Genomic DNA, 27,999 nt, shown 5'->3' on the forward strand with positions numbered 1-27,999 from the left:
TATGTTTTGTATGATAGTTTAGAATTTATCTTACAACCATAATTTGATTATTCTTTTAAAAATTCAGAAATTATTTTCTCTCAAAACATTATATGCATATGAAATATTAAATTTATTAGAATCTTCCCTTTAGATAAGCTATCTTAAATAAAGTGAATAAAAAATGTTTCTTAATTATAATAATTTTTATGTATTAAATATTTTCTTATATTTTATTGTAATTTAATATGTGCATGGGCATAAACGTATAAATTAAAAAGAAAACTATTTTTCAAAACTTTTATTTAAAAATTAGAAATAAAAGCTTGCCAAAACATAATTTTTATGATTTACGTTCAAAATATCTGGCAGTATTATTAAACTAAAATTTAATTGTGATATTATCTTCTTTTCTCAATTCGTATACAAAGTTACAAGTTGCAATGAATAATTTATTCGCACGATTAAAATCGTATCGAATGAGTCAATCATGTCCCAGTTAGTAATGACCTAATCAATGATTAGATAAAAGAAAAAATATAAAAAAATGGATATACAAACGCTTTATTGGCCCCATTAAGGCTCTTTGACATATCGATATGCATAACCGATAACTGTTTCTTCGAACGAATGCTGCGTAATTTAATCGAAAAAATGAGGAACGTTGGCCTCTGCGACACTCTTATCGCGATGATGCCCGCTCTCTAACCGAAAATAAGCATCCAGTAGTAAATTAGCGATCGCTCATACAACATGCAAAGATTATTGATCTGCTTGATCGTTTCTACGTGCCTGTGTGTCAGCACCAGGGCAACGAATGGTGTAAAGGGTGGACATCGATCGCGTTATCCGACAAACGGAAATTATCACGGTAGCACCAACTCCTCGCAAAATGGTCTTTGTTATAAAACGGTGCCGTGAGTAGTTCTTTTTAATTTGAGATGAGCGCAATAATTCTGATAATATCACAATTCAATATTTTTTGCTTTCATATTTTGTATTTAATATACATTAAACATAATATAAAACATGTGTCTGTTTATTGTAGATATAGTCATGTTTTGACTTTGAACGTTAGTGGATCGCCTTATAATACTATCCCTCAACCACCAGAAGGTCAATCTGTAAGTCTCTGTATCTCTTTCGATTGAAAATTTTCTCGCGTACGTGGTAACATTTTTGACAAATAAAATAAACAAAATTTCATAAACAACAGATCTTCGAATGCAATATTTGTACATTCATTACGATATTCGATAGAAACAGCTGTTCAAACAGCTTCTTTAAGACGCCAATTATGAAATAAAAATAGATAAATCTCTTGTTGATCAGCACACTGGTGGTTGGATTACTATATTGGACTGTTGCGAAGGCTACGAGCGCAATGTGACGAACGGCTTGTGCGAACCGCATTGCGATCGCGGCTGTTTCGGCGGTCGCTGTACAGGACCGAATATCTGCAGCTGTCAATCGGGATGGCGTCCCGAAGATGGTGTCTGCATGCCTGTCTGTACATATCAGTGCCAGGAAAATGCCTATTGCTTCTCACCGGAGGTGTGCGTGTGCAAATTGGGCTATGACGAGGTAAACGGTCAATGTAAGCCAATCTGTCCTGACGGATGCAGAAACGGCGAATGCGTGGCGCCGCGAATTTGCCAATGCAAGCCAGGATATGTTCTAAATGAACGCAAGGAATGCGTAGCCGCTTGCGAGGGAGGCTGCGTGCACGGTATGTGTACGCAGCCGGGTGTATGCACCTGTCACGAAGGGTAATTATCTTATTCTTTCGAATATTCTACGATCTCCTAAGTGATTACACAATATCTCTAACTAGCATGATTAAATTTTGTTTCATAATTATGAAGATGTATACATCTGTAATCTGTTTTTAAAAAGAGTGGAGAGATATCTATGTATAATTGATAAATTAATATTAAATTCATCAAACACGATATAATGTTGCAAATAGTTATAGTGTTTAATTTTATGCAGGCATATCAATAATTTATTTTTTAATTTTTATACACGCATACTGACATTTGCAAGTAATATTATTTGTATTAGAAAAACAGATACTAGAGAATTTGATGGAGAATAAATAGTTACGTTCGGCGTGACAAACATAATACATTTGCAAAGTATTATAGATATTTCATCAAATGGATTGGATTTTTATTATACATTTTAGATCGTTATAATGTGTGCAGAACATTTTCCATTTACTGATTACGATATTTTCAACAGATTCTTTGATAAAATATATATATATATATATATATATATAAATTACAAATTATTTTACAGATACACTAATCCTCATGGCGATCGCGAATCTTGCATCCCTCACTGCCCAAACAACTGCGACGGCACTAGCGGCGAATGTATCGCGCCCAACATTTGTAGATGCAAACACGGTTTCACGCACGATAGCACCGGCGGTTGCGTGCCGGACTGTCCGGGTGGATGCGACGGCGGCGAATGTATCGCGCCGAACTTTTGCAGATGCAGATCCGGATATACACGGGATCGTTACAGCGGCCGATGCATCCCGACTAGCCCTGGCTCATCGCAGTGCGGATACGGCTATATCGTCGATCCCGACACCGGTAGATGCGTCCCCGCACCGACATCTGTGCCCCCGTCACATTCCGGTGACTGTAGATATGATTGCGGTCCGCACGGCACTTGCATTGGGCATAATCGATGCGCCTGTCAATCGGGATTCGCGAACGATCCCGATACCGGTAGATGCGTTCCCCTGACCTCCTCCTCCAACGCGACCAGTTCACTATGCAGATACGGTTGCGGTCCAAACGCACGATGCGTCGCCTCGAATATATGCGTCTGCGATTCGGGATTCCGTCTCAATCCTGATACGGGTAGATGCGTCCAATATGAGGGGGATGATACAGGCGCGAGCGCATGCCGCCGTCCGTGCTTGAATGGTCAATGCACGGGGCCGGATCAGTGCACCTGCAATCAGGGATACACATACGATACTCGTGATGTCACACGTTCAAGATGCATACCGGTATGCGTGGGCGGATGCCCGAACGGTACGTGCTCTTTGCCAAATTTTTGTATTTGCAATCCCGGATATCGGAAAGAAAGCGGTGTTAAAGGTCGACAAAGATGTGTTCCGCAAGAATAAACGTTGTTTCCGAGATGTACGGAAAAACTGATGACACAAAGCGTCTTAATACATAGATTAGTTTGATAAAGCGAGCATATACATTCATTCTCGAATGATATCAAATGGATTGTATAAACGGGGCAGATTCGCGAGATTCATAATAAAGTACACATACAGATTCAGAAAACATATTTTATATGATAGTTTAATGTTTATTTTAAAACTGCAATTTAATTAATTTAAAAAAAAAAAAATTATTCTCTCAAAACATTATATGCATATAAATGTTAAATTCAACATTATCATCCCTTCGGATAATCTAACTCGGATAAAGTAAGTGTCACTGTTGTGACACAGTCACAACAATATAAAACATTGTAAAACAACATTTATGTACATTTTTTGCTTTACAATGTATTATATTTGTAATGATATGCAACTTTTGAAAAATGTATCAAACAATACTGCACAGATAGAATAGTGTCGCACATTTATATGCATATAATTAAAGTTTCTATATTGTAAAAATTATTCTGATAATTAGTATCTCATACACAAATTCTTGAGTATCATTATATAAAATAATCGACAGATATAATTTTCTTTGAGCAAATAAAATGTCTGATGGAAAAAACTCTAACGGCCCATGAATATATTAAATAATAATTAAATATTGTGCTGAAAACATATATAAATATCCTTAAATTAAGTATAAACGCAATCACTTATTGTGCAATCGTTTATTTTGCATACAGTTAATGTTGCATTGTAAACAGATCACTGCATCCTTGACCCAGTATGTCAACTCAACTAAGTTTTCTCGAGAAAATGTACATTCCGTTTATGCACTGTTGAACATGCGAAATTGATTCGTTTACATCATAAAACAATTATATAGTTTTTACAGCTTGATGCAATATATATTTAAAAAAAAAGTGCTCTAAGTATTCAACAAGTATTGCATAATCAGTGTGTACTATATGTTGTAATATATTTAAGTAATTTAACAAATTTTTAAAATTTCCATATTAGAAATATTCTGCATAATTTGCAAAGGTGTTTAAATAGGCAAGCAAAATACATGCTCTTTATTCAATTAAAAATTTTTGTAAATCAATCTCAATATTTTTTTTTTTGTACACTTCACTGATATATTCAAAATAAATTAACAATTTAATCTAAAACACAATGCATGTATATAAAAAAGAGTTTTTCTATAATAATTTATATGAAATAAATATTATACTTGAGAGAAATTTATCATATATAAGTTGAGGATTCATATGAATTTAATTGTTGCTTCCTGACAACAGCTAACATCCTGTCGAATCCTGATAACGCGCTGCATCATAACAGAAAGGAAGAGCAGCCTCTAGTCTAGTTCGTGACGTGATATACAACTGATCACACGTTAATCGTTCTTTCTCGCTAGTTATCTCCTCTCAAAAATAAATTTTTCTATATTTAGCAATTATGAAATTTTTGCATGTCGTATTTATTCTTATCGTTATTATTCTACAAAACAGATTGATTATTGAAGCGGTATATTTATCTCCTGATATAGAAATCTCTGAAGGAGAAGGAAAATGTAGTAAAATAGTTAGGTAAGATATAGTCATATAATTTTTCTTTCATTTTGTAAATCAAAATAGTGCTCATCATATTTAATATGATTGATACACAAACAAATTAATGCTAAAATATCACGCTGTTTACAGTTTTCGAGCATCCCGAACAGTTCCGTACTTAGAAACATATAAAGAGAAGACGTGGGGTATTTTTTATAAGACTCGTACTCGATGGAATTATAGAACCGAGGTAAGATTTGAGTGAGTAAAATTTCTGTTCTTCGCCTGACATTCTTACTCTCTCGTTACAAAATAGAATAATATTATTAACGTACACAAAATTATAATATAAATACATTTAGTACACATTATATTTTCTTGGTGAAAATTAATATAATTTTTTCGTAATACAAATATCAAGATATGAATTTTTGAAGATATAAAGAATTGAAAAAGATAGAATTTTAGCAATTAAAATTTCAAAAAAATGTAAAAGATATGATAGTTTTTATTTTGTAGCTAATTTCAAGTAATATTTGCTTTAATATAAATTTAATTTGAGTTATGTATATATATATATATATATATATATATATATATATATATGTATATATTTATTATGTATTATGTATTATGTATATATATATATATATATATATATATATATATATATATATATATATATATATGTGTGTGTGTAGTTTATCATGATATTTAATATAAAAATACTTAAAAAATATATATTCGACTAAGTTTTATAGAGTAGAGAAAAAATATTTTGTTTTTTCAAAAGATTTTATCTTCCATTAGCCAATGCAGTTATATTAACCAAATAATTTTTTATTTATATATTCTTTAACGATTTAGATTCTTTAACAAATTTAGTTTCTGTTCATAAGTATTACAATGTTGTGTCTGTTCATAAATATGTATTACAATGTGATAATGAGCTAGAAATTCTGTTTCTACTTTTAGTATTATACATCATGGCGCAAAGGATACATGTGTTGCGACGGATATGAGCTTAAGATGAATTTGATATATCATTGTGAACCAATTTGTCAACCTAAATGTGGAAACGGCAGCTGCATCAAACCAAACACGTGCAAGTGCTATTATGGATATGAAGAAAAGCATACATTTTTTGACCCCGTCTGTGTTCCTACATGCAATCACAGTTGTGTGCATGGCAAGTGTACCGCACCTGACGTTTGTACATGCGATGATGGATACTCATTAAGCATGGATGGTTACACTTGTGAACCTGTTTGCAATTTACCATGTCTCACAGGATCATATTGCTCCGAACCCAATCATTGTGCTTGTCTAAATGGATACACTGATATAATCTATAAAAATAGTCTCAGAATACTTAACGTAGGTAAACAATACGATTCATTTGATTTTGTTAAATTTAAATTTAGTTTTTTTAACATGATGGTTTGGTGATTGGTCACGACCAATGTAAACGTAAAATCGAAATTGTGTGAAAGATTATATCCAATGTTATAAATATGCGTCGTGAAAATAATTATTGTCTCTCAATGAAAAAGATATTAATGTTAGAAAAAAACAAATATACAGAAGAAGAAAACAGGACATGTTGATAAATTTGCATTTCTCTGTTCCCAGAAATGCAAGCCTGTTTGCGAAAATCAATGTGTTAACGGCGAATGCATCGCCCCTGATACCTGTATGTGCAATAATGGTTATGAGCTTGATCCAGACAATATATTTATCTGCAAACCCAAGTGCGAGCACGGCTGTCTTTATGGCACGTGTACAGCACCCAACATATGCACTTGCGACAAAGGTTATTCTTTAAAAGCTCCGAGTACGTGTGAACCAATTTGCAGTAAAGCTTGCGTCATGGGTACCTGCGTCGCCCCTGAAAGCTGCAGCTGTTTCGAGGGCTATGGTTTACTTGAGAATTCAAAGCACATTTGCGAACCGGTCTGTGAAAAAGCTTGCCTCAATGGGAAATGCACTGCACCTGGCGTATGCACATGCAACAAAGGATTTCGATTGAGCGGCGATGAATCAACGAAACACGTTTGTGAGCCTTACTGCGAAATTTCTTGCGAACCGTTTGGCGTTTGCACCGCACCGAATGTTTGCACCTGTTTTGAAGGATATCGCTTAGTTGACAAGACCGAAACCAAGAAAACTGTTAGTATTAGAGAAAAAAAAGTGAAATTCGTTGCAAGATCTTTTTTTTATGATATCATTTTAAAAAGCATCATATTTTATATTTACATAGAATAGTTTTTTATACCTACATAAAATATATTGATTTTCAGAATATATTATATTTTGCTGATAACTCAATATGCGAGCCAATCTGCGATACAGAATGCATCAATGGATTCTGCAGCGCTCCTGACACGTGTAGTTGTGATACCGGTTATCAACCGTCAGGCGGCAATATCTGCAAACCCATTTGTAACAGCAGTTGCGTAAACAGCGTCTGTGCTGCACCCGAAACTTGTACATGCAACAAAGGTTATCGTCCTTCCAAAAACAATTCTTCGAATATATGCGAACCTTTTTGCGAAACTGACTGCATTAATGGATATTGCAACGCGCCAAACGAATGCACCTGTAACTTCGGTTATCAACCTGTCGAGAATAATCGTACAAGCCTTTGCGAACCAATTTGCAATCCGAGCTGCAAGAATGGTATTTGCGTCCAACCCGACGTATGCAATTGCAAACCAGGCTATCGTCAATCGACGCATTCTATGAACGTATGCGATCCTATCTGTCACCCAGCCTGCAAAACAAACGGAATTTGCGAGGCGCCCGACTTGTGCATTTGTGAAGATAAATATCGCATGGTTTATTATGACGAAAAAGATGTTCCGTTTAAATGCGAACCGATCTGCACTGTCGATTGTGGAAACGGTACGTGCACGGCGCCGGATATCTGCACGTGCTTCGATGGTTATCGAAATGCGGAAACAGGTAGATGCGAGCCTTTCTGCTCAACGTGCAACAATGGTACGTGCGTCGCACCTGAAATCTGCGAATGCGACGACGGATTTGTCCTCGAAGATTCGGGCATCGGACTCAAAGTCAAGGAATCTCGTTTGATTTCTGAGAATGGGCTGGAAAACACAAGTAGATGCGTGCCGCATTGCGAAAGTTGCGATAACGGCGATTGCGTGGCACCAGACGAATGTCAATGTCATGTCAATTTCGTGAAAATCAAAGATACCTGCGTGCACGCATGTCAGGGTGGCTGCGGCGCTCATGGTAAGTGCATCGATGAACGCAGGATTTGCGAATGCAATTACGGATGGACCGGCCCACGTTGTGATCAACCAATTTTGTGTATCTCGATTTTAAGCGATGAAAATAATCGTACTGAGTCGTAAGTATTTAATATAGAGCATTTTACAAATTTTTTCTTTTATATTAAATAGATATAATAGTGTAATTAATAGCAGCAAATGAGTATATATATATATATATATATATATATATATATATATATATATATCAATCTCAATCTCAATCTCCTTTTCTATAAACTCGTCTTCTATAAACAGAATGTTTTGATATTATTATCGAAAAAATTTTGATATTGTATTATAACAATATCTGAAGAGAATTGTCTATAAATCATTCGTGGCTTATTTATTTTCTTATTTTCTTATTTTCAGATTAAATATCATAGAAGAACAGAATAACACTATTGAACATGTACTTATAAATAATCCAGAATGCCCTGAATGTATTAATAGAATAAATAACGAGACTTTGTGCTTTGAGATGCACATTAATGACACACAAAAGAAAACACGAATTGGTTGTTTAATAAATAAAGGTTTGTTATAAATATAAATTTACTTAACATACATTTTTTTTATCTCTGCAATGAGAAAAAAGCAGAAAGACGAACATTTCAAAAACTTTTTTTCTAAATATATACACAAAGGTATATAAATATATCAAAATTGATATTAATTTTCTTCACATATGTTTATATATCAACAATATAATTCTACATGTGTGTGATACTACATTAATATTTTCTATTGATTTTTTTAGTAGTAAAATACATAATTTTCAATTGTCTTTGCAATATAATAATATTACACAATAAATTAATAAAAACTTATTACTTTTTGCAATAGAATGTCTTGAACTAAGCAGTCAGTATAGAAATGATAAAGAAATTATCAAACTAAGTGGAATCGCATGTGGTTTTGGAATATTACTTTTGATAGGAGCAGTAACAACTTACATAGTACTAAAACGTCGAAATAGACAAATTGATCTAGGTATTATTGTCGAATTTCATTACTTATTATCCAATAATAATTACAGTTATAAATTTCTCAATTATATATGCTTATACAGAAAATGCTGGAGAAAAATAGAGTATAAGTTATAAATATCAATTTAAAAAAAAATCAAGTATATAAATAATTTTTAAATAAAAAATAAAATGAGATTCTCACAAACCAATGTATGCGTTTAAATAAAAAATATATTTTTAGATTTTTGAAATTATATTGATGACATAACTATAGAGGAAAAACCTGCTATGTTAATAAATTAATAAGTTTATAACTTATAGTTTATAACTTATATTCTTTTTTCAAATAATTCGAATGTTCTTTAAAAAAAAAACATGACTTTTTGAGGCATACGAATAACAAACTAAATATGATTAACATTAATACATTCATCAAATTATTCTTTTTAACAGGTGATGAGCAGGTAATTTGCAGGCACAATACATTAACGCAAGGACTACTTGAACAAAATAATAATTCCTAACATGAAAAATGCTATGGAAAGCTATATACGAAATTTTGGAAATTTCTATAATATAATATTAATAATGATAAGAAAAAATTGTTTGTCATTAATTTAATTAATTAATTATTAATTAAAGTTAAAAATGTATATATTCATTAATGTAAGATATTTTCAATAAAGTATAATCAAGAATTAAAATTCTGTATGTATGGCAAATTTCCGAATTCCTAACTAACTGAAACTAATTTTTATGATGTTTAATTTCGTTGCACACTGACAGTTTTCTTGTCATAAAACTAAAAGTTGGCGAGATGTGAACGAGAAAAAGACGGCTTGCGAGAAATCTCTCCCCCTCTGCTGTTAAAGTTTTTATATATTGATTAATTTTATTTCTCTTTTATTCAAATTGTGTAATAGATGTCACATCAAACGACCGCTTTGTGGAATACATTATTGTTGTCATATTTTATCATTGCCACAAGTTTATATATTAAATTGACATTTAATACATAAATCCGTGGCAAAAATGCGAATGCTTCCATTCAGATTTCCGACTACTGAAATATTTTCCTGTAGATAATAAAAAATAATAACTAGATTATATACTATTATTTGCTTCGAGCTAATCGTGTTCATTACAAAAAATGTAAAATTTTTGTTTGCGTTTCGTAATTTTAAACTCTCTTTTGATGATGTGGAATTGATGCTGCATGCGTTTACTATACAATTTTCGAAATTTATGCATTTTTGTTATCTACTATACTATGGAATTTTACGAAAAATTTTTTCTCGATATCTTCCTTCATCGAGAAAAAGAAAACTATGGATATATACATCACTATCTTTACATATAAAAAACAACATGTACAAAAAAATTAATTTTTGACTCATTTAAAATATCTTTTAAAATACGTACGCGCGCACACAAATGATAATCTTACTTCATCTATATTGTTTCAACATAAATAATACTTGAACGAACTTTATGCTACAAATACATATGCATTTCAATAAACTCTCTGATAGCACAGTACATCCTGTCTCGTTAAAACAACCCATACGCATGGAAAGTTGAAGATAAAGGAGATAATACATGGAAAGAAAGCGCTATAATAGTCAGTTCAAGTTTCACAGAGCAAGTGATAATTTCATAATAGAAACAACGTGCTATGGGGTTATTTAAAAGTTTGATCATTATATTGATTGCCAGGATACTATTTCTACAAATAGACAAATTGTATACAAATGGTGAAGTTTCCGCAATGGGGCATGATAAGTCTGTGCATATACCAATTAATAATTCAACGTGTACTAGAGTGGTCAGGTATCTTTATATTTGTTATACAATCTTTATTTCTATATATCAAAATTATATTCTTTGTGTGTGTGTGTGTGTGTGTGTGTGTGTATTCAGTATCTATTTTTGAATTTGAGATATATTCTGAATTTTTTGAAAATAGTTTCTTCAAAATACATTAATTTTGTTAATTTTATTTTGCAGCCATAAGTTGTCAAAATATATTCCTTATCTAGAAACATACAAAATGCGGGATCATTTCCTACATTCATATTATCATAAGTTTCGCTTGAATTATAGGAAAGAGGTAATCAAATCTAATAAATAACACATGTAATAAGAAATAATATAGAAATGAGAAATAAAAAATGAAAAAAATTTAAAAAAACAAAAAATAATTTTTATATATACATATCAAATTTTTTCGCTGTTTCTTCGATGCAATCATAAATTTTTGTTCTGAAAATCAGATTAATTAAAAAACTATTTTATAGATAAAATATTAAATGACAAAATAATACAAACCAAAATTAGTATTTACCTACATCACAAACAAATAATATATAAAATTTTATTTTATTTCTTATTTTCTCGTTTATTTTACAAATGCCTTTATAATTACTTTTTTATTTCTTTCTCTTTCTTGTTTTTTTTTTTTTTTTTATATACTTTCTTCTATGATTCTTTAATTCGTTAATTACATTTGCAGAATCTTACTGTAAAGATCGTAGAGCACGAATGCTGCAAAGGCTATGTACAAATTGGTACAGAATGTGTACCGCATTGTCCGCAATCTTGCAAGAAGGGATACTGCTTGGAACCGAACGTTTGCATATGTCACGTAGGATATCGCGCTTCGAACGATACGAACGACAAAGATACGTGCGTGCCAGTGTGCACAAATGGTTGCATCAACGGCACGTGCGTTGAACCTGACATATGTAGCTGCAACGAAGAATACTGGATGGATTCAGACGGATTTACTTGTCGTCCCGTCTGCGACGAGAAATGCGAACGTAACTATGGATATTGCTACGAACCGCATGTCTGCTCGTGCCGTTCCGGTTACAAGAAAACCGAAAACGATTCCATCTCGTTTACCTGCGAACCTGTTTGCGATCGCGCGTGCACAAACGGTTATTGCACAGCGCCTAACGTCTGTAAATGCCTAGATGGTTACGAGGTGAGCCAATTCGATCGCTTTACCTGCGTGCCTAAATGCGATGAGATCTGCGTTTTCGGCACGTGCATGGCGCCGCAAATATGTTTTTGCAACGACGGTTATACAGCAATGAATGCGAGCGTTTGTGAGCCAATTTGTAGCCAACCATGTAAAATGGGTACTTGCATCGCACCAGAGACTTGCAGTTGTAACGACGGTTATGCGTATCGTAATGGAAGTTCAAAATATGTATGCGAACCGATTTGCGAAATGGACTGTAGCAACGGCACGTGCGTCGCGCCCGGAATATGTATCTGTGACGAGGGCTTTGTTTACGACAATCAAACGAATCCAGTTTGCAAGCCGCACTGCACGATACCTTGTGAACCGAATGAGAGATGCACATCGCCCAATACATGCACTTGCTCCGAGGGATATCGCTTAACGCAACGTTTGAATACAAAACTATTGTGGGAATCATTCTCTGTGGCATTTAATGTAAGTATGCAGTAAATAATTGCATAGTTATACATAATATAATATAATATAAAAGTTAATATTTATTTTATTATCAGAACTCAATATAAAAATGAAAGAAAGATATTTTCTTCTCAAAAAATATATACGTGTACATTTTTTCTCACTGGAAAAAATTACAATCTTTTATAAATCTGTTTTTTTATAATAACATTTTATTTAATACTAACAAAAAAAAATGTTTTAAAAGACGTTTAATTGACGGCTATTCGCGATAAACGTACGTTCTTGTTGAATCATAATTATTATCTAACAAAAAATAACTTGTAAAAAGATGTTACTGTTACGATATTTCTAAGAATATACCTGAATCACAGTTACTTTAAGAAAGATTATGTTTGTTATAAAAAATTTGATAAAAAATCAGAAATATATATGGAATGAGACACATCAACGTCCATGCGAACCAGTTTGCGATTTTGAATGCATCAAGGGTACATGCACTGCGCCAAACGTATGTACCTGTGACGAAGATTATGAACCATCGTGGATCAAATTGCATCAACTGTCTTTGCCAATAAACAATAGCACAACGCGTATTTGCGTGCCAATTGCGCGCGGTGAACCTGCTTGCAACCCTTCGTGCGGGAATAATGAAATATGCACTGCATCTCTTACTTGCATTTGTTACGACGGTTACATAAGGCATTCTAACGATTCATCCTGCGTACCCCTCTGCACTCAAGGATGTGCTGAGGGCACGTGTACAGCGCCGGATCACTGTACGTGTAACGCGGGTTTCGCCCTGAGAAACGAAAGCTTCTGCGAGCCGATTTGCGAAAGAGGCTGTCAAAATGGTGATTGTGTCGCCCCGAATTATTGCGTTTGTCATGAAAATTTTGTGCCGAATACCGGATCTATTTTTGAGGCGGAATGCATTCCCGTGTGCTCCCATAATTGTAGTGGTCACGGCACGTGTATCGTTGAAGACGACGAGTGCAGATGCAAATGTCACTACGGTTGGACGGGACGAGATTGCGATCTACCGATTGTATGTATCGTAACAATGGATTTCAATAGCAGCGATATCAATAGGCGAGTATTACTCATCTATCGATTTCTCGTTTTTGATATGCGCATGGAAAAAGCATTAAATAATCGCTAATTAAATAATTAATAAATTGTTTAATAAATAACAATAATAAATAATGTGATTGCAGAATCACGATCCGTAACAATACAAATAATAGCATAATCATGCAAGCGTACAAGAACATGCCGTATTGTAATCAATGCAACAATTCCCTCAACAAAGAATCACTCTGCTATATAGTACACTCTAATAAAGGCAATACGACTCCTATCGTCAGCTGCTTATTCAGTACAGGTATTTGCGTTTTGTTTTAAAAAAGAAATGACTTATTTTTTATTCATAAGTACAAAAATTTTCATATCTTTAATTATTTATACTTCAAAAACGTGTTAATTATCTATATCTCCAAAAGTTAACTATAGAAAAGTTAATATCTTCCATTCTCTTTTAAACTCTTCTGTTCTGAGTAATCATCTTCAGTATAAAAAATTTAATTTCTTATTTAGTATAAAAAAATGTGTAGTTTCTATTTTCTTTTCTATATAAAACAAAAATGCTTCATATAATATAAATTGTATATTTTCTATATTTTATATTATAACAAAAACAGAGAGAAATGGAGATGGAGATAGAATTGAGAGAAAATATTTACTTTGTGAGCTTTTCTAAATAATTATTAAAATTTTGTAAATATTACCTTCTCACAAAATATGGGAGTTTTATTTTTTATGTAAACCGATTAAAAGCAAAATAACGTTTTTAATTTATAGAAATAAGAATCTAGAAAAAATTAGTGTAAAAAATCGGCTACCAAATGCTATTTATAAATTGATCGAAATAATACAAAATTAATATTAAAAAAACAAACAAATTTACATTCTATTTATCAAAATAGTATTTGAATTTTTATATATTTTATTTTTATTTCATTTTTATTTTTCAGATTTGCCTTGTTATTTGGCACCTCATCACAGCGCCTCTATTAACATTGCCAAAATAATTTGGCCTCTCATGACTATTGTAATATTAATTGCAACAATTCTAATAGCTGTAGTATATTCAATGTATCGCAGACGCGAAAAGAAGAATTTGATTACAGGTATATATTTCAAGATATATAAATAAAATTGCAGTTTAAGTTTTTGACAGTTTTATGTTTTAACTTATAATGTAACTATTAAAAGATAATTGTCACGTCCTACTTCCGTTAGCACGTAAGAGATAAGTTACGACGGGCAATCATGTGAGTCGCTTCACGTGAATGATAAGAAAAACACTAACAGTTTTCCCAACATCAAATCACTTAATACACTTCATTCCGTCATTATAATAAATGCTAAAATAGAAAGCTTATTCATAATTAGATTTTTATTGTATTTTGCTTAGCAATGATTATTATGATTATTATGAGAGATTTGTTTCACAACAGGTATGTCGACAAATATCTTCGTACGAGAATCCTTCGTCACCGAATCTTTGTTACCTGAAAATGTGATCGATCTTTGAAAATGAGAAAAACAACACGAAAATCATCGTAAAAAATTATAAAATTATAAAAAATTATAATAGTCATGATAAGATAGTAATATAGTAGTTACAATAATACTGATAAATTTTTTTAGAAAAAAAGTGAGGGAATATATTATATTTTGTTATTAATAATTATTTTCTAAAAAAGTTAAGTAATATAATTCAATCAATATAAATATTAGTAATTTTAATAATATCATGTGTGTGTGTGTATATATATATAAGAGAGAATGAGAGGGGTTAATGGAATTAATTATTTCTTTAAGAAGGTATTAAAATATCTTATAGGTATAAGAATTATGTAAAATAATAATTATAAAATAGATTCTATTCAATGAAATGGTACAATTACAACTCATGCGATATATCCTGTTAATATTGTCAACGATCCACAAATAGATTCGCGTAAATAGGCTGTCTGAGTACAAGGTATGACGCAATTTGAGTTGTTGAACAATGTTCAACTCTAATGAAATATTACTGTTACTTCAAAACAGTTTTGGACATGTATGATCAAGGTATGTATCGGTCACCTCGTTTAAACTATAATTACTGCCCCAGTTGCACTCTTGCAATCGTGGATGTCTGCTGACGATAAAACAGCGAAACGTCATTTCAAGATAAAAGCTAACTGCAACTTGAAGAGAGAGAGAGGCAGGCTGATTCCATTGCCCCTTATTTTCACCCGGACGCGAATCGATTACGGTAAATTGCCGCAAGTTAACGTCCGATACATTGATTCGTGTCGGTAAAATTTATCTCGAGAAAATTAGGGGTTCTTCCCGATATCTATCAATTTATGAAAATCATGACAAAAAATTTCAGCGAGAAAAGAAAAACGACTAGTGTCAGACCAATAGACCTAATACATGCATTCGTCATCTCCGCTCTCCGGAAAGGCAGACTCACGACGACTAACCCTATCCTCTCGATCGACGTAGCACGACGAGGGCGAAACGAGGCGACGCGAGGCGCTCGTTGGCCGCGTCGAAGTAGCGGCCACGCGCAGCTGCAGCTATGTCCTCGTTCTCCCTCAGCGAGGACTACGGCGTTCAGTGAACGAGGCGGCGCGGTTTCGAACGGGCCCGAATTGTATATTCTCGCAAGGTAGTGCTCGGTACCGCAAACGCGTGGAAGTTAAACCTCAAGAGGGTGCAGCGGACAGTTCCGTGTACGTTTCATCTAACGCCACGCAGTAGATACGGACAGACGTGCACGAACGTTCGGCAAACGCGGTGTAAAACGCTTCTCTGGGGCATCAAAAGCGAGAGGGTGCGCCAGGGGGGTGGCAGGGAGGGAGGGAGGGAGGGGAGAGGGGAAGGTGACGGGGAAGGATGTCGATGCGCCGTCGGTGGTCGGTTTCGGGGGTTGACTCGCGCCGCGGGGGTGATGAGCGCGCTTCCGTCCGCCCTGAGATTGACCTGCTGCTGCTGCTGCTGCTGGCTCCTGCTGATCTGTCTCGTCGTCTTCCTGATACCTGCACCCTGCACCAGCGACACGCCACGACAGGTGGTACGCCGGATACGAGAACGGCCAGGAGGTGATGATGATGCGTTTGTGCACGGATCCAGCTATCTCGATGATGCTGACGTCGCCTATGACGACGAGGATGACGATGACGACTTTGAAAATTGGCTTGATAAAAATATTACCGCGGGTAAGTGTATTAATGACTTATTCAATACAACAATGACAATGTTCGAGATAATGCGCGGAGGTAATTATATTTATAGTTATATTTAACAAACAAAATTCGATAACGACAAATCTCTAAATCATTAAAGATTATCTCAAATATATTTCCATAAAATCGTAATCAAAGTTTGCCGATTATTGAAAGACAATACGAGAATTGTAATTTCTAAGGTCCTAGATACATATATATATATATATACATATATACATATATATATGTATATATGTATATATGTATATATATATATGTATCTAGGACCTTAGAAATTACAATTCTCATATTATCTTTCAATAATCGGCAAACTTTGATTCGATTTATGAAATATATTTGAGATAATCTTTAATGATTTAGAGATTTGTCGTTATCGAATTTTGTTTGTTAAATATAACTATAAATATAATTACCTCGCGCATTATCTCGAGCTATTGTCATATATATATATACATACATTTTTCTCAAGATGCTCGGTAATTATTAATATATATGTATATATATATATATATATATATATATATATACATATATATCAATAATTACCGAGGCATCTTGAGAAAAAAAGATTTAAAAGTCAAGAATTTGTAAGCATAACTTAATGGCAATGTTGTAATGCGTTAACATAGCGATGTCGGTGAAGAAATTGATTCAGGTTTCTGAGGAATAATGTTATCAATAAATTTCTCATTTTCTTTAAAAATTTAAGAAAAACCGTGCAAATTTGTCAATAAAAAAAATGAGAGATTAGAAGATTAATAATTATTCTGCTTTATCCTTTTGTAATCTACATTTTGCGAAGGACTCGTAAAAGAAATGAAAGAATCGTTCGAATAATCCCGATGTTGATTATTTCTTATTACATATTTACAAAAGATGAATAAGATGCCTAACCATAATGTGTGAATTTCTATGATATTTGCATTGATAATTTTTCAGTAAAAATTACTTTGATTGCAGCAGTTGTGAAGAGACATAATGATATAATATTACATTATTTTATTTAAAACATAAAATTTTATACATATAAAATTTTTAATTTCTTAAAGACACATATCCTTATATAAAATTTATTTATAATATATTGTTTCAAAATAGCATTATTACTATAGAATCGAAATAAAGTCTCTATTTGATTTTACACTGATTTTATATGCTTATATTTATTTTAAAATAAAAGATGCATAAGATAAAAATATTTATTTCCCCAAATTTTATGAAATATGCTTTGATTAAAAAAATTAAATGGCATGCAGTCAAGATTATTTGAAATCATATTTTTTATCTTTATACCTTACATTAAAATATCAAAAATTAATAAAAAAGATATATATATATATATATATAAATCTAATAAATCCTTTTCTTGCTTTGTGTGCTATTTAAAATTTTTTGCAAAAAAATTTATAAGTTATTTCTTCTATTATTAAACGTAAATTGCAAACATAAAAGCTTGAAGATGTGTGAAACATGAAATATAAAGACCCTACTAAGTCAAATATTAGTTAAAATAAGCACAAAGGCATATATTTTATTGAAAAATAAATAATGCAAGTTAAATTGTGTTTAAAAAAATATTTTGCATTATTACAATTAACACAAATATTTACATATTTAAAAAAATAAAGACAATAAAACAAAGAAAACACTAAACGAAAACTAAAGACTTTTGAAACAAATTCAAAGAACATAACAAAACTTATATTAACTTATACAAAGCTTTTATTATTATATGAGATTTTATTCAATAATTAACGTAATTTATAGTCGAAATATGGACACAACAATGTTCTATTTTCACGTAAGACAAGAGCGATCGAAGGCAATGTATCTCAAGGTTCTCCTTACTCGCACTTGCTCCACAATGTGCAAACACGTTCCTCAAGAAAAATTTAAGTATATATGAAGCTTTGTTCCCGAATGTATTATCAAAAATTATTGATATTTCATGATTAAATGTAAAAGTATTATAACTTTTGTCGGATATTATAACTTTTCTCAGGTATTATAACTTTGCAAAAACTTCATGTACCATTTTTTTGATTAATTTGAGGAAAATGTGTATCTTTTTAAATAAATATAATTTTTTTCACTATTAAAAAGCGGTAGCAAAAATATATTGTACAAAAAATATAATTTATTTAAATCAATTATTTCTAATCATAAAACAGTTTTTACCCAATTTTTAAAAATTATATCAGATATTACTTAATTTTAATGCTATGTAAAATTATTTTATTTAAATAAATGTTATATTATATTTTTTAGATTTGCTTTTAAAAGTTTTTAATTTTCTGGAATACTAACGCTTATTTTATTTTCTTTATTTAAAGTGTGTTTACTTGGTTTTTATTTTATATATACATAATGCTATTTTGACATTACCATATTAGAACAATTCTAAGAAAAATTAAAAGTATTTCTAATAAACGACTTTAATGTACGTGAAGAAAACGTGTTCTTCTTGATTTTCGCGCCAAACATACCACCGGTATTGATTTTAATGGATGCTGCCAAGCTCTGTTCTCTCCAGGTTCGCGTATGTAAGTTAAAGTGCATATTATGCATTTTGTTACGTTTATTTGTTTCGGAAGTAAATAAAAGTAAATGAATAAAACTTAATAAGAAAAAAAATGCATCATTGATATAAATATTTTTTGTACTTTCATTCATGTTGTGCGTTTTTTCAATTGGAAAGACGCAATCAAACGGAATGGATTAGGCTAACAAACTTAGAAGTTTAATTATAATAGTGAAAGTTAATACATTATAAAAAAAATAAATTTTCAAGCTTATTGATGCCTCGAACTCACTTAATTATCAAATTAAAAAATATAAGTCATGATAATAGAAATGCACTATTATACGGCATTAATGATTTAGCGATAGAGCACAAAATATATTTATTCAATAATAAAAAAAATATCTTTTTTTTTTTTGCAGATTTAATATAGTTTTTGAATCTCTTAATGATTTATAGTTAATCAAAATAATCAAAAACAATTTTAATAACTTGAACATAGTTTTTTAACTATACTTAATAAAACTGCATGTGCTATGTCATATTATTAAAAATTTGCGATGAACTCTCTGTAAATCATGCTAATCTAAATTCTCGCTCGATGAAATTGCGATGGAGTGCACGCGAAGTAACCGTAACGTGTACGTGCAATGAACTTTAATCAGTATGTAAATTAAATATGGCCTGATAAAAAAGTCCACAGGCTACACATTTCTAATCGCAAAACCAGTATACGCTCATCACGAATCGACACAAATATGGTCGTACAGACGCTTATTCGCAAAACAATAAATTCTGTAATATTGAAATATCTGCATTTGCATAAGCGTCCATGGCGCTATTAAATGACGCGAAACATTTATCATTTACTGCTGTTATTGTCATTAAGTAAGCGGTTTATTCAAATAACATGTACAAAAACCCAAAAAGAAATAAATCATAAGCAATTAATAAATAAAAACGTTTATTTAAAATAGAAATCAATCAAGAAATATTTAATTGTGTCATTAAGATAATGATATAAAAAGATTATTAGGATATAAAACACTATATTAATAAATTAAAGATAATGAATGATTTGAAGGATAGAAGAAAGAACTTGTAGCATTTTATTAATTTAAACATAAAAAAATATTTAATAAATTTAAACACATTAGAAGCACATATTCATCTTTTAGAAAATTAATATTTAGTTTAAGTTAATTATACAAAAAATTTTATAACATTATCACTGTATTGTCTCATTGCAGTTTGAAAGCGTGCCAACACAGAGTTAGCAATTACTGCTTGGCCTACTATATGTGAAACGAACCAAAAATATAGTGCAATACACATAGTTATAATAATTTTTTGGTAGTAAACTCGTAATAAATAAGTTCGCGCATTAACTGTTGATTGTACTTAAATTTTGCAAATAAATTAATATTTTGTAGAATTTAAGATTTTTTATTGTTTCAATATCCATGTTTTATCAATTGCGTTATTGAAATGGAAAATTATTGAAATACATAAAAACAATAATATAGCAAATATAACAATTTATTGCCATCATCATCAAAGAACTCACAAAGTTATCATTTCTTTTGTCTTTATAAGTAGCAAATGCCAGCATAAAATATATAAATATCGCAGACTTCTATATATTGTACTTAGACTACTAACATGGTTGTTTCACATAATGGCATGTGAAACGCAGCCATTTACAATTGGGTAGATTGAAAGTGTATATGTGAGTAAATGTAAGAATGTAAGTGTGTATTGACTCAATCTATATATATATATATATATATATATATATATATATATATATATATATTCTTTTTTTTTCCCAATTGTAAATGGCTTCATCTGTCACATCATTTAGCAGTCTAAGTATAATGTATAAAAATTTGTGATGCTTTAAGATTAAGTTGCAAAAGCAATTAAATTAATTACTCTCATGATTTTTTACAGAAAAAGGACGGTATCTGGGTTCGCCTTGCGACCTTATGTGCAATCCCGAATTACAGCATGTATTCTGTGATTCAATCACTGGCCTCTGCGAATGCGAAAAGTTCTATCCTGTTCGTCTTGGACCTACTAAGGGATGTGCCAAACGTATGTATAAAAGCTAATGGCTCTAGTAATTCTCGTATACCTAACAAGTAGGTCGTTCCGATATCATAACTTCCATGGTAACGGTCGATGAATATAAATATTCGCACGCTTCTGATGGCTTGAATGAAACACGACGTGGTGTGAAAAGACTGCGCACTCATTTATTTTCTACATTAAATCTCTAAATGCTTTTAAAGTTGTATAGTACTTGACATGTGTGAATTTCAATTAAAATATATTTAAAAGATAATAGTGCGTTAAACATTTGTTTGATATTGAATTAAAAACATAAGCCAAATTCATAATTTGTAAATTAAAGTTCAGTCAAATATCTAAAGATACAATTCACAAGATACATTCAAATACACAATAAAAAAATTCCAGAAAAAAAAACAAAGTTCTATCAATAGTTTTAGGAGAAGATTGATCGTATCATATATTTAAGCAGATGAAACTTTGATTAACCTTCTATTGAATAAAAGATATGCTTTTCAATAAGTGAAGCCGTTTCAAATAATCGATTCTTACTTTCAGCTAAAAAACTCGGGGAGCAGTGCTTTTATCGTGCGACGTGCACTTTTGCGGATCAACATTCGACGTGCACCCAAGTTCAACACAATGCAGTATGCGACTGTGAGGAGGGATATCACAGGGTTGCTCTTTCTAGGCCTAATAAGAAGGTTTTCTGCGCAGAGGGTACGTACTCTGTTTATTTTCAATGTATATATATATTTTAAGACTATACATTTATTCAAAGCATTTCTTGAAAAATTCCTACAATTCTATTACGAGATCAGTTTCCAATTAAAAATTTCCATAATCTTTGTCTCTTGTCGCCATCATTTATTTTATCATATAAAATTAACGAAAATCTTCTCTAACATCTGACAAATAACTGATTGATTCCCGTAAACATTAAAATTAATTTCATCATTAAACGGATGTTGAAAATATTTATTCCGATATCGATTTGTAACAAGTCATCAAGTTGCGTCTTCCTTAATTTTATCGTAATCTCTTCTGATAGATCTGGTGCTGATAACTACGGACCTTCCGACCCTACTTTGCATAGCCTCGGGGATAGCCATCTTCACGGCAATGATATGCTTCGTACTCAAACTATTCAGCCGAGCGAGGTATTCAAGGCCGCGGCATTACGCCAACGCCAATCATGCGCCATCCATGCTGTTTTCCAGCGATACAGGTAATGATGATCAATTAATATGGAGAAATTTTGCAGAAAGAAAGATACCATGAATCATAGAAATTACAATTATTATAATTGAAGAAATAAGTTAATACTAAAATGAGACGTTAATTAGAATAGTACACAAGTAGTAATCCTATTTCTATGGTTTTCTCTCTGTAATCGAATCTTTTCATTTAATTTAAAAAAATAGGCTCAAAAATGTATGACATAATCTCTATTTTTTTTAATGGAAAAAATAAAACTTAGAATTAATATAGTACATCCCATTAATGCATGGCAATATTCAATTTCCGTTTCTTTTTTTTTTTTTTTTTACATGATGAGTTTTCAAGAATATGCTTTTATATTTTATAATTGGATTTTGTATTTCTTTCAATCTCTTTTTTTCTCTCACATTAAAAATATTTATTCCAGTTAGAGAAAATTGATGTTTTATATAATAACGAACATTATTGCAGTATTAATACTAAACTAACATTTGATGTAGCCAAGGACACACCATGCACATATATATGACACATTATATAAAATTTATACAATCATTATATTTTTATCGACAAAATGCATTGTACTTAATTTTTATAACTTCTAAAACTGCATTACCTAATATAGTTTCGCATTAAGCATACAATACGATTCATATATAAAGTTTCAATCCTATTTTCTACACTACAATAATACTCCTTCCCTTTCGTGAGAAACCTACTTTTGCTTCTACAAAATCAATACAGGATGTCTATATATCGATAAGATGCATAGTATATTCCAAAGAGAAATCTATTCTCGTCTTGCTTCGTCACTTACAACAACGTCACACATCAAACTATACTTTTCCAAACCAAATGCAGCACAAGAAAACAGAATCTTAACAAATAATTTTCAGAAATATAAAAAAAGTTGTATGCACATAAACATACACATATACATCAAGAATTTAAATATACAACTAAATATCAACTAAAAATAATCTAAGAAGTAAAAGTATTAATTTTTTTTTTTCATCGACAAATTATTTCACAGCAATGGTAACATTAAAATTCACGTGCAATATTATTGTAAACATCTTTCTCTGTGTACAACGTTTTAAATTTATGAAATAATGATAATTTTTAATGATCGTTATAATTATATGTGGGATTAAAAAATGTTTAAACTTATACTACATCCTCTACTACTCGGTACATATATCCAAAATATACATATTAAATATGTATATTTATATTTATAAATAGCATCCGAAGTATCTTTATCTAAAACATTGAATAAACGTTTCTCGGTATATATTTCATTCAAAAAATTAAATAAGATATCCATCAAAGATTAAATCAACATTTAAAAAATTCTTTTAAAAATTCAATAAAACATTTCAAATGAGTGAAAAAAGATTAATAGTCAAAGTGATTGCAGTTTATGGCACATGTCTCTATACGCGCGCGCAAAAATAACTTCCCGAAAATAATTTTGCAGGCATCCCGCTGACGCTACATGGGCGACCGTCCTCGCGATCGAGTCAACGGAGTAACAGTGCCGGAGGACCCCTTAGCTGCGCGTTCACCAGGAGGCCTAGCAGCGCTGGATCGAGCCGCGGACCATTGGTACCGGCTTCCAGAGCAGGTGCGGCACGGGCCGCCGCTATCTTGCTTATATCGTGTCACCTTCAGGCGACCAAAGGCAACAACAAGCATCGACGTACTCTTAGTGACGTAGCTGAGGGATCGTCCGACGGCCTCGGTAGACGATCAACGATCTCTTTCTGTCTCTGTCGCTCTCTCTCTTTCTCTCTGTCTCTATTACTGAATATCTCTCGTTCCATCGTACATATACGAATACGTCCCCTATTCCTCTTTGACGTTCGCTCCGTCTTCCTATTTGCTTATCGATCCGCTCATATTAAAATCAAATATCGTAAACTCGTTTGTAGTTACACGATTCGAGTACGCAAACGTAAAACAAGGTTGTAAGAATATTGCCTGCTCTCGTTAAGAGATATGGTCGACATTATTAATTACTTCATTGTGTTCATTCACACGAGTGTTATCCTGACACTAACAGATTCATGTGTCCCCGTCGTGGCTATGTGTTTCTCAACTTTATCTGTTTCTCTAGTTCTTTCCTCATACTTCTCCATCTATCCTTTGCGTTTCGTTTCTATGCTCGTCAACGCAATTTGCTTCTTGTGCTAGCTACGATGATAATTATAAAAGGAAGATTAATTACCATTAAACCATAACTAACTGTGATGTACCGCGGCAGCAATAATGCTTCGTGGCAATTCATATCATTGTCGCTATTACATGATAATTGGCTGCTGTCGGTAGGTGTTTTAGATATTTACATCTCTTTGGAGATTTCGATCCCCTTGATAACTTCGTCCGTAACGCGTTTTATTCGCTGGACAAAAATTTAATAGTTGTATTACAAAATATATGTAATATATATATATATATATATATATATATAATACTACTTGAATATATGAAAGAGAAACTTTTCAACATTTGGATACAATTATCCTCTTCTAACTATTTCTCGCTAATTGTATTTAGTTGTTCTTACATCATCGTAACACAATTGTTATTTTCTGTTTACATGCTATTTTTATGAGTGTCAGTTATATGTACATACATGTACATACATAATTCATGATGATCTTTTTTCCTAAAAATAAATATTTCCTAGAAATAACATATGCTTTTTTAGCTATCAGCGTCTCAAATAAAATAAGTAATAAATGAGTAATTATTACAATATATACATATACGATTTTTCTCTTAAAACCATATAGATGTAGATCTATATACGCGAAAAAAATATGAGATTATAAATTAAATGGAGCACAAGTGTGTTACGAGATAGCAAGATGGCAGGCGGCCAATTTCGTTGCTCGTTTATGAACGAATGTTTTCTGGTAAGGCTTAGAAAAAATACGAAATCCTTACGCACTAGCTAGTTCGCTGCACACACACATATACACTCACACATACGCATAAATACACGTACGTATAAATTGATATACGAGACCAGTTTCTCGGTGTGGATATTATGAAGATCATAATATTACTATTGCCTATAAAATTAATAACGACAAAAAAGTAAATGTTTAATTACTTGGCATATACATTCTTGATCTTCTTACCGAAAAACTGAAGCTCTTTACAGACACACACACATGCGCGCGCACGCACGCACAATATACATACGCATATACCATACATATATATGTATATATCAAAATAATATATACCATATTTTTTAGAGTAGCTTACTGTGCTGGCTTATGTATTCCTTCAAGTGTTTGTTTTTTTAGACATGTCCCATCGTAAAAATGCGCCTGTGTGATAAAAATATGCATTTTGATAATTTTGCGAACATTGTGTGCAAATTACATATGTATGAAACACATTTTAATGCTATTTCTATTAATTAAACTTATATGCCGTAAAATAATAATTTTTTGACTAATATTTTTCAAATTTTAGCAGATATTTATAATAAAAAACAAGATTTTTTAAAAATATTATTTAATATATTAATAATTCTATTATTATAATCTATATCATTAATATATTATGATAATTTGCAATGCTATCAATTTTTCAATTATGAATTTGTACTGTTTGCATAAATATGATACCACTTTCCTCTGTTTGATTCGATTTATCATATGCATGAGTTATTTTACAGAACATCTGCAATTACATTGCAAAATATAAAATTATACCAAAAACATTTTGTAGTCAAGTCTAATGTTTGTTCTTTTTTTTTTTTCTTTTTAATAAGTTTAGCATGTGCCCAAATCTTTTTTTCCAAAAAAAAAAAAAACATCAAAAGTAGAAAAAATATATATATTTAATAAACCATTGCTACTTTTACTTTGATTTTTGTATGTTCATTCATATCTCTATTTGCTCAGTTTGTAGCACTACATTTCTTCGCAAGCTTCTATTCCCACCGCTTTATCGAATATTTATCGCGTCGATAAAAGTATCGCAAGAATATATATTACAATCTTGCACTCAAAAATTTACAACCTTAGAAAATTCAACTTAGAAATAATCTACTGTGATACATTCTTTCTTCCTTTCAACATTATATTTTTTCTAACGTAGAAAAAAGAATTATCATAGAGGATACACTGTATTTCTACGTATAATTTTTCTCTTTTTACGTAGGTTCCCGCCGTCCTAGTTTAGCGTCGGTTCATAGTTCGACTTCCTCGTCTCGTAGCTACAGCGCCCGTCGACTCGAGAAGGAGAGAAACGAGAAAGAGCAACGCCAAGCGCTTCAGGAACTCCGATTGGCAAAACAGCGGGAACAATTGCAGCAACAGCAACAGCAACAACATGTAGTACCGACGCCTAGTCCTAGGACACCCCATTCTACAGACGAATTGCTGCCTTCGGTCGAAGAGGGAAAAGAAGATTTTTACAACGAGGTATGCTAATTTATATATTTATTATTATCGCTCAAGATGCCTGTCGTAATCCGTCATCATCATGTCAATAGTGCTTTTTAATGATGACTCTTGAGAAATAAAGGTAATTTTACTTCATCAAAATATGTGTGTTTACCGACTTTATATTGATAATATAAAGTATAGATTGTAAAATTAATCTACGATTGCTATTAAGTCTTAAATGAAAGCTGATTTCTTTTGCAGCAGGTACCGACGACTTCAGATGCATCAGACATCATTCCAACGACGACGACGACTATGACGACGATAACAACTTCCAATGTAACAACAACCCGAATAGGCGAAATTGCGCCTATGACAACGCCAACGACGTCCGTTTTCGGCACGAGCGTTGCGCCACGGGCTTCCGATGACATTTTTCAAGTGTAGTCTTCGTCAAAATATGATGAAGTCAATGGACTTACAATTTATTAACGACCTTTTTATCGTATTTGCAAGAACCAACGGCAACATACAGCACAAAGCTGAAGCTGTACACGTAAAAAGAGCAATCACTTGCTCTTAATACGAGAAAGTCTAATATAAATAGGCATGCACAAATATCGAAAATGAGCTAAAATTTATACTCTGTCTGCATTAAAAAGTTAGCTTTTTTTTTATAGCATAGAATTCCATTACGCGAATAATATTTTTTTCTTTTTCTAGACAACAATTGTACATGTCGCGATATTTAACGCAATGATTAACTTTTTTAGCTTTCAAATTTTTGTCGAAAATTAAGTTTGCATTTAAAATTATACATTATATTATTTTTGTTAAACTATACTACATTTTATAACAATTCTTATAATAATATATTGATATATATATATATATATATATATATATATATATATATATATTTAATCTGAATAACTTAATTTATAATTACAAAGCTTTTTTTTAATTCGCTTTTTTTCTACGTAGCATAATATTGGATATGGGTATTTCGCAGCTGACTTGGTAATATCAACAGAGTATTAATGCAAAGGCACTTTCTGAGTGAATGTACTTGGGCA

The 27,999-nt window shown here is 31.8% G+C and overlaps 3 protein-coding genes across 5 annotated transcripts; all 3 read left to right on the plus strand.

The window, feature by feature from the left end:
- Positions 1-690: 690 nt before the first annotated feature.
- LOC126852101 (epidermal growth factor-like protein) lies at positions 691-3,303 on the plus strand. The gene is made up of 4 exons (XM_050596579.1): positions 691-896; positions 1,028-1,103; positions 1,312-1,748; positions 2,284-3,303. The coding sequence occupies exons 1-4, from the start codon at positions 733-735 to the stop codon at positions 3,128-3,130; spliced, it is 1,524 nt and encodes a 507-aa protein (XP_050452536.1). The 5' UTR covers positions 691-732; the 3' UTR covers positions 3,131-3,303.
- Positions 3,304-3,443: 140 nt separating this feature from the next.
- Positions 3,444-15,151, plus strand: LOC126851935 (protein eyes shut homolog). The gene is made up of 15 exons (XM_050596270.1): positions 3,444-4,716; positions 4,831-4,930; positions 5,656-6,057; positions 6,313-6,849; positions 6,981-8,053; positions 8,346-8,509; positions 8,820-8,966; positions 9,398-9,408; positions 10,608-10,774; positions 10,952-11,054; positions 11,457-12,407; positions 12,814-13,481; positions 13,607-13,773; positions 14,423-14,578; positions 14,909-15,151. The coding sequence occupies exons 1-15, from the start codon at positions 4,586-4,588 to the stop codon at positions 14,983-14,985; spliced, it is 4,854 nt and encodes a 1,617-aa protein (XP_050452227.1). The 5' UTR covers positions 3,444-4,585; the 3' UTR covers positions 14,986-15,151.
- A 1,190-nt stretch (positions 15,152-16,341) lies between these two features.
- On the plus strand, positions 16,342-27,748 carry LOC126852103 (uncharacterized). 3 transcript variants are annotated; one of them, XM_050596581.1, is made up of 7 exons: positions 16,342-16,666; positions 21,171-21,314; positions 21,849-22,010; positions 22,342-22,518; positions 23,992-24,255; positions 26,697-26,959; positions 27,185-27,748. In XM_050596581.1, the coding sequence occupies exons 1-7, from the start codon at positions 16,399-16,401 to the stop codon at positions 27,368-27,370; spliced, it is 1,464 nt and encodes a 487-aa protein (XP_050452538.1). In that variant the 5' UTR covers positions 16,342-16,398; the 3' UTR covers positions 27,371-27,748. The 3 variants fall into 3 exon arrangements, with proteins under 3 accessions (XP_050452538.1, XP_050452540.1, XP_050452541.1); XM_050596583.1 differs by having other exon boundaries at positions 27,188-27,748; XM_050596584.1 differs by having other exon boundaries at positions 23,992-24,138.
- The last annotated feature ends 251 nt before the right edge of the window (positions 27,749-27,999 follow it).

This window comes from Cataglyphis hispanica, chromosome 9, assembly GCF_021464435.1.
Source record: "Cataglyphis hispanica isolate Lineage 1 chromosome 9, ULB_Chis1_1.0, whole genome shotgun sequence".
Taxonomy (NCBI): Eukaryota; Metazoa; Arthropoda; class Insecta; order Hymenoptera; family Formicidae; genus Cataglyphis; species Cataglyphis hispanica.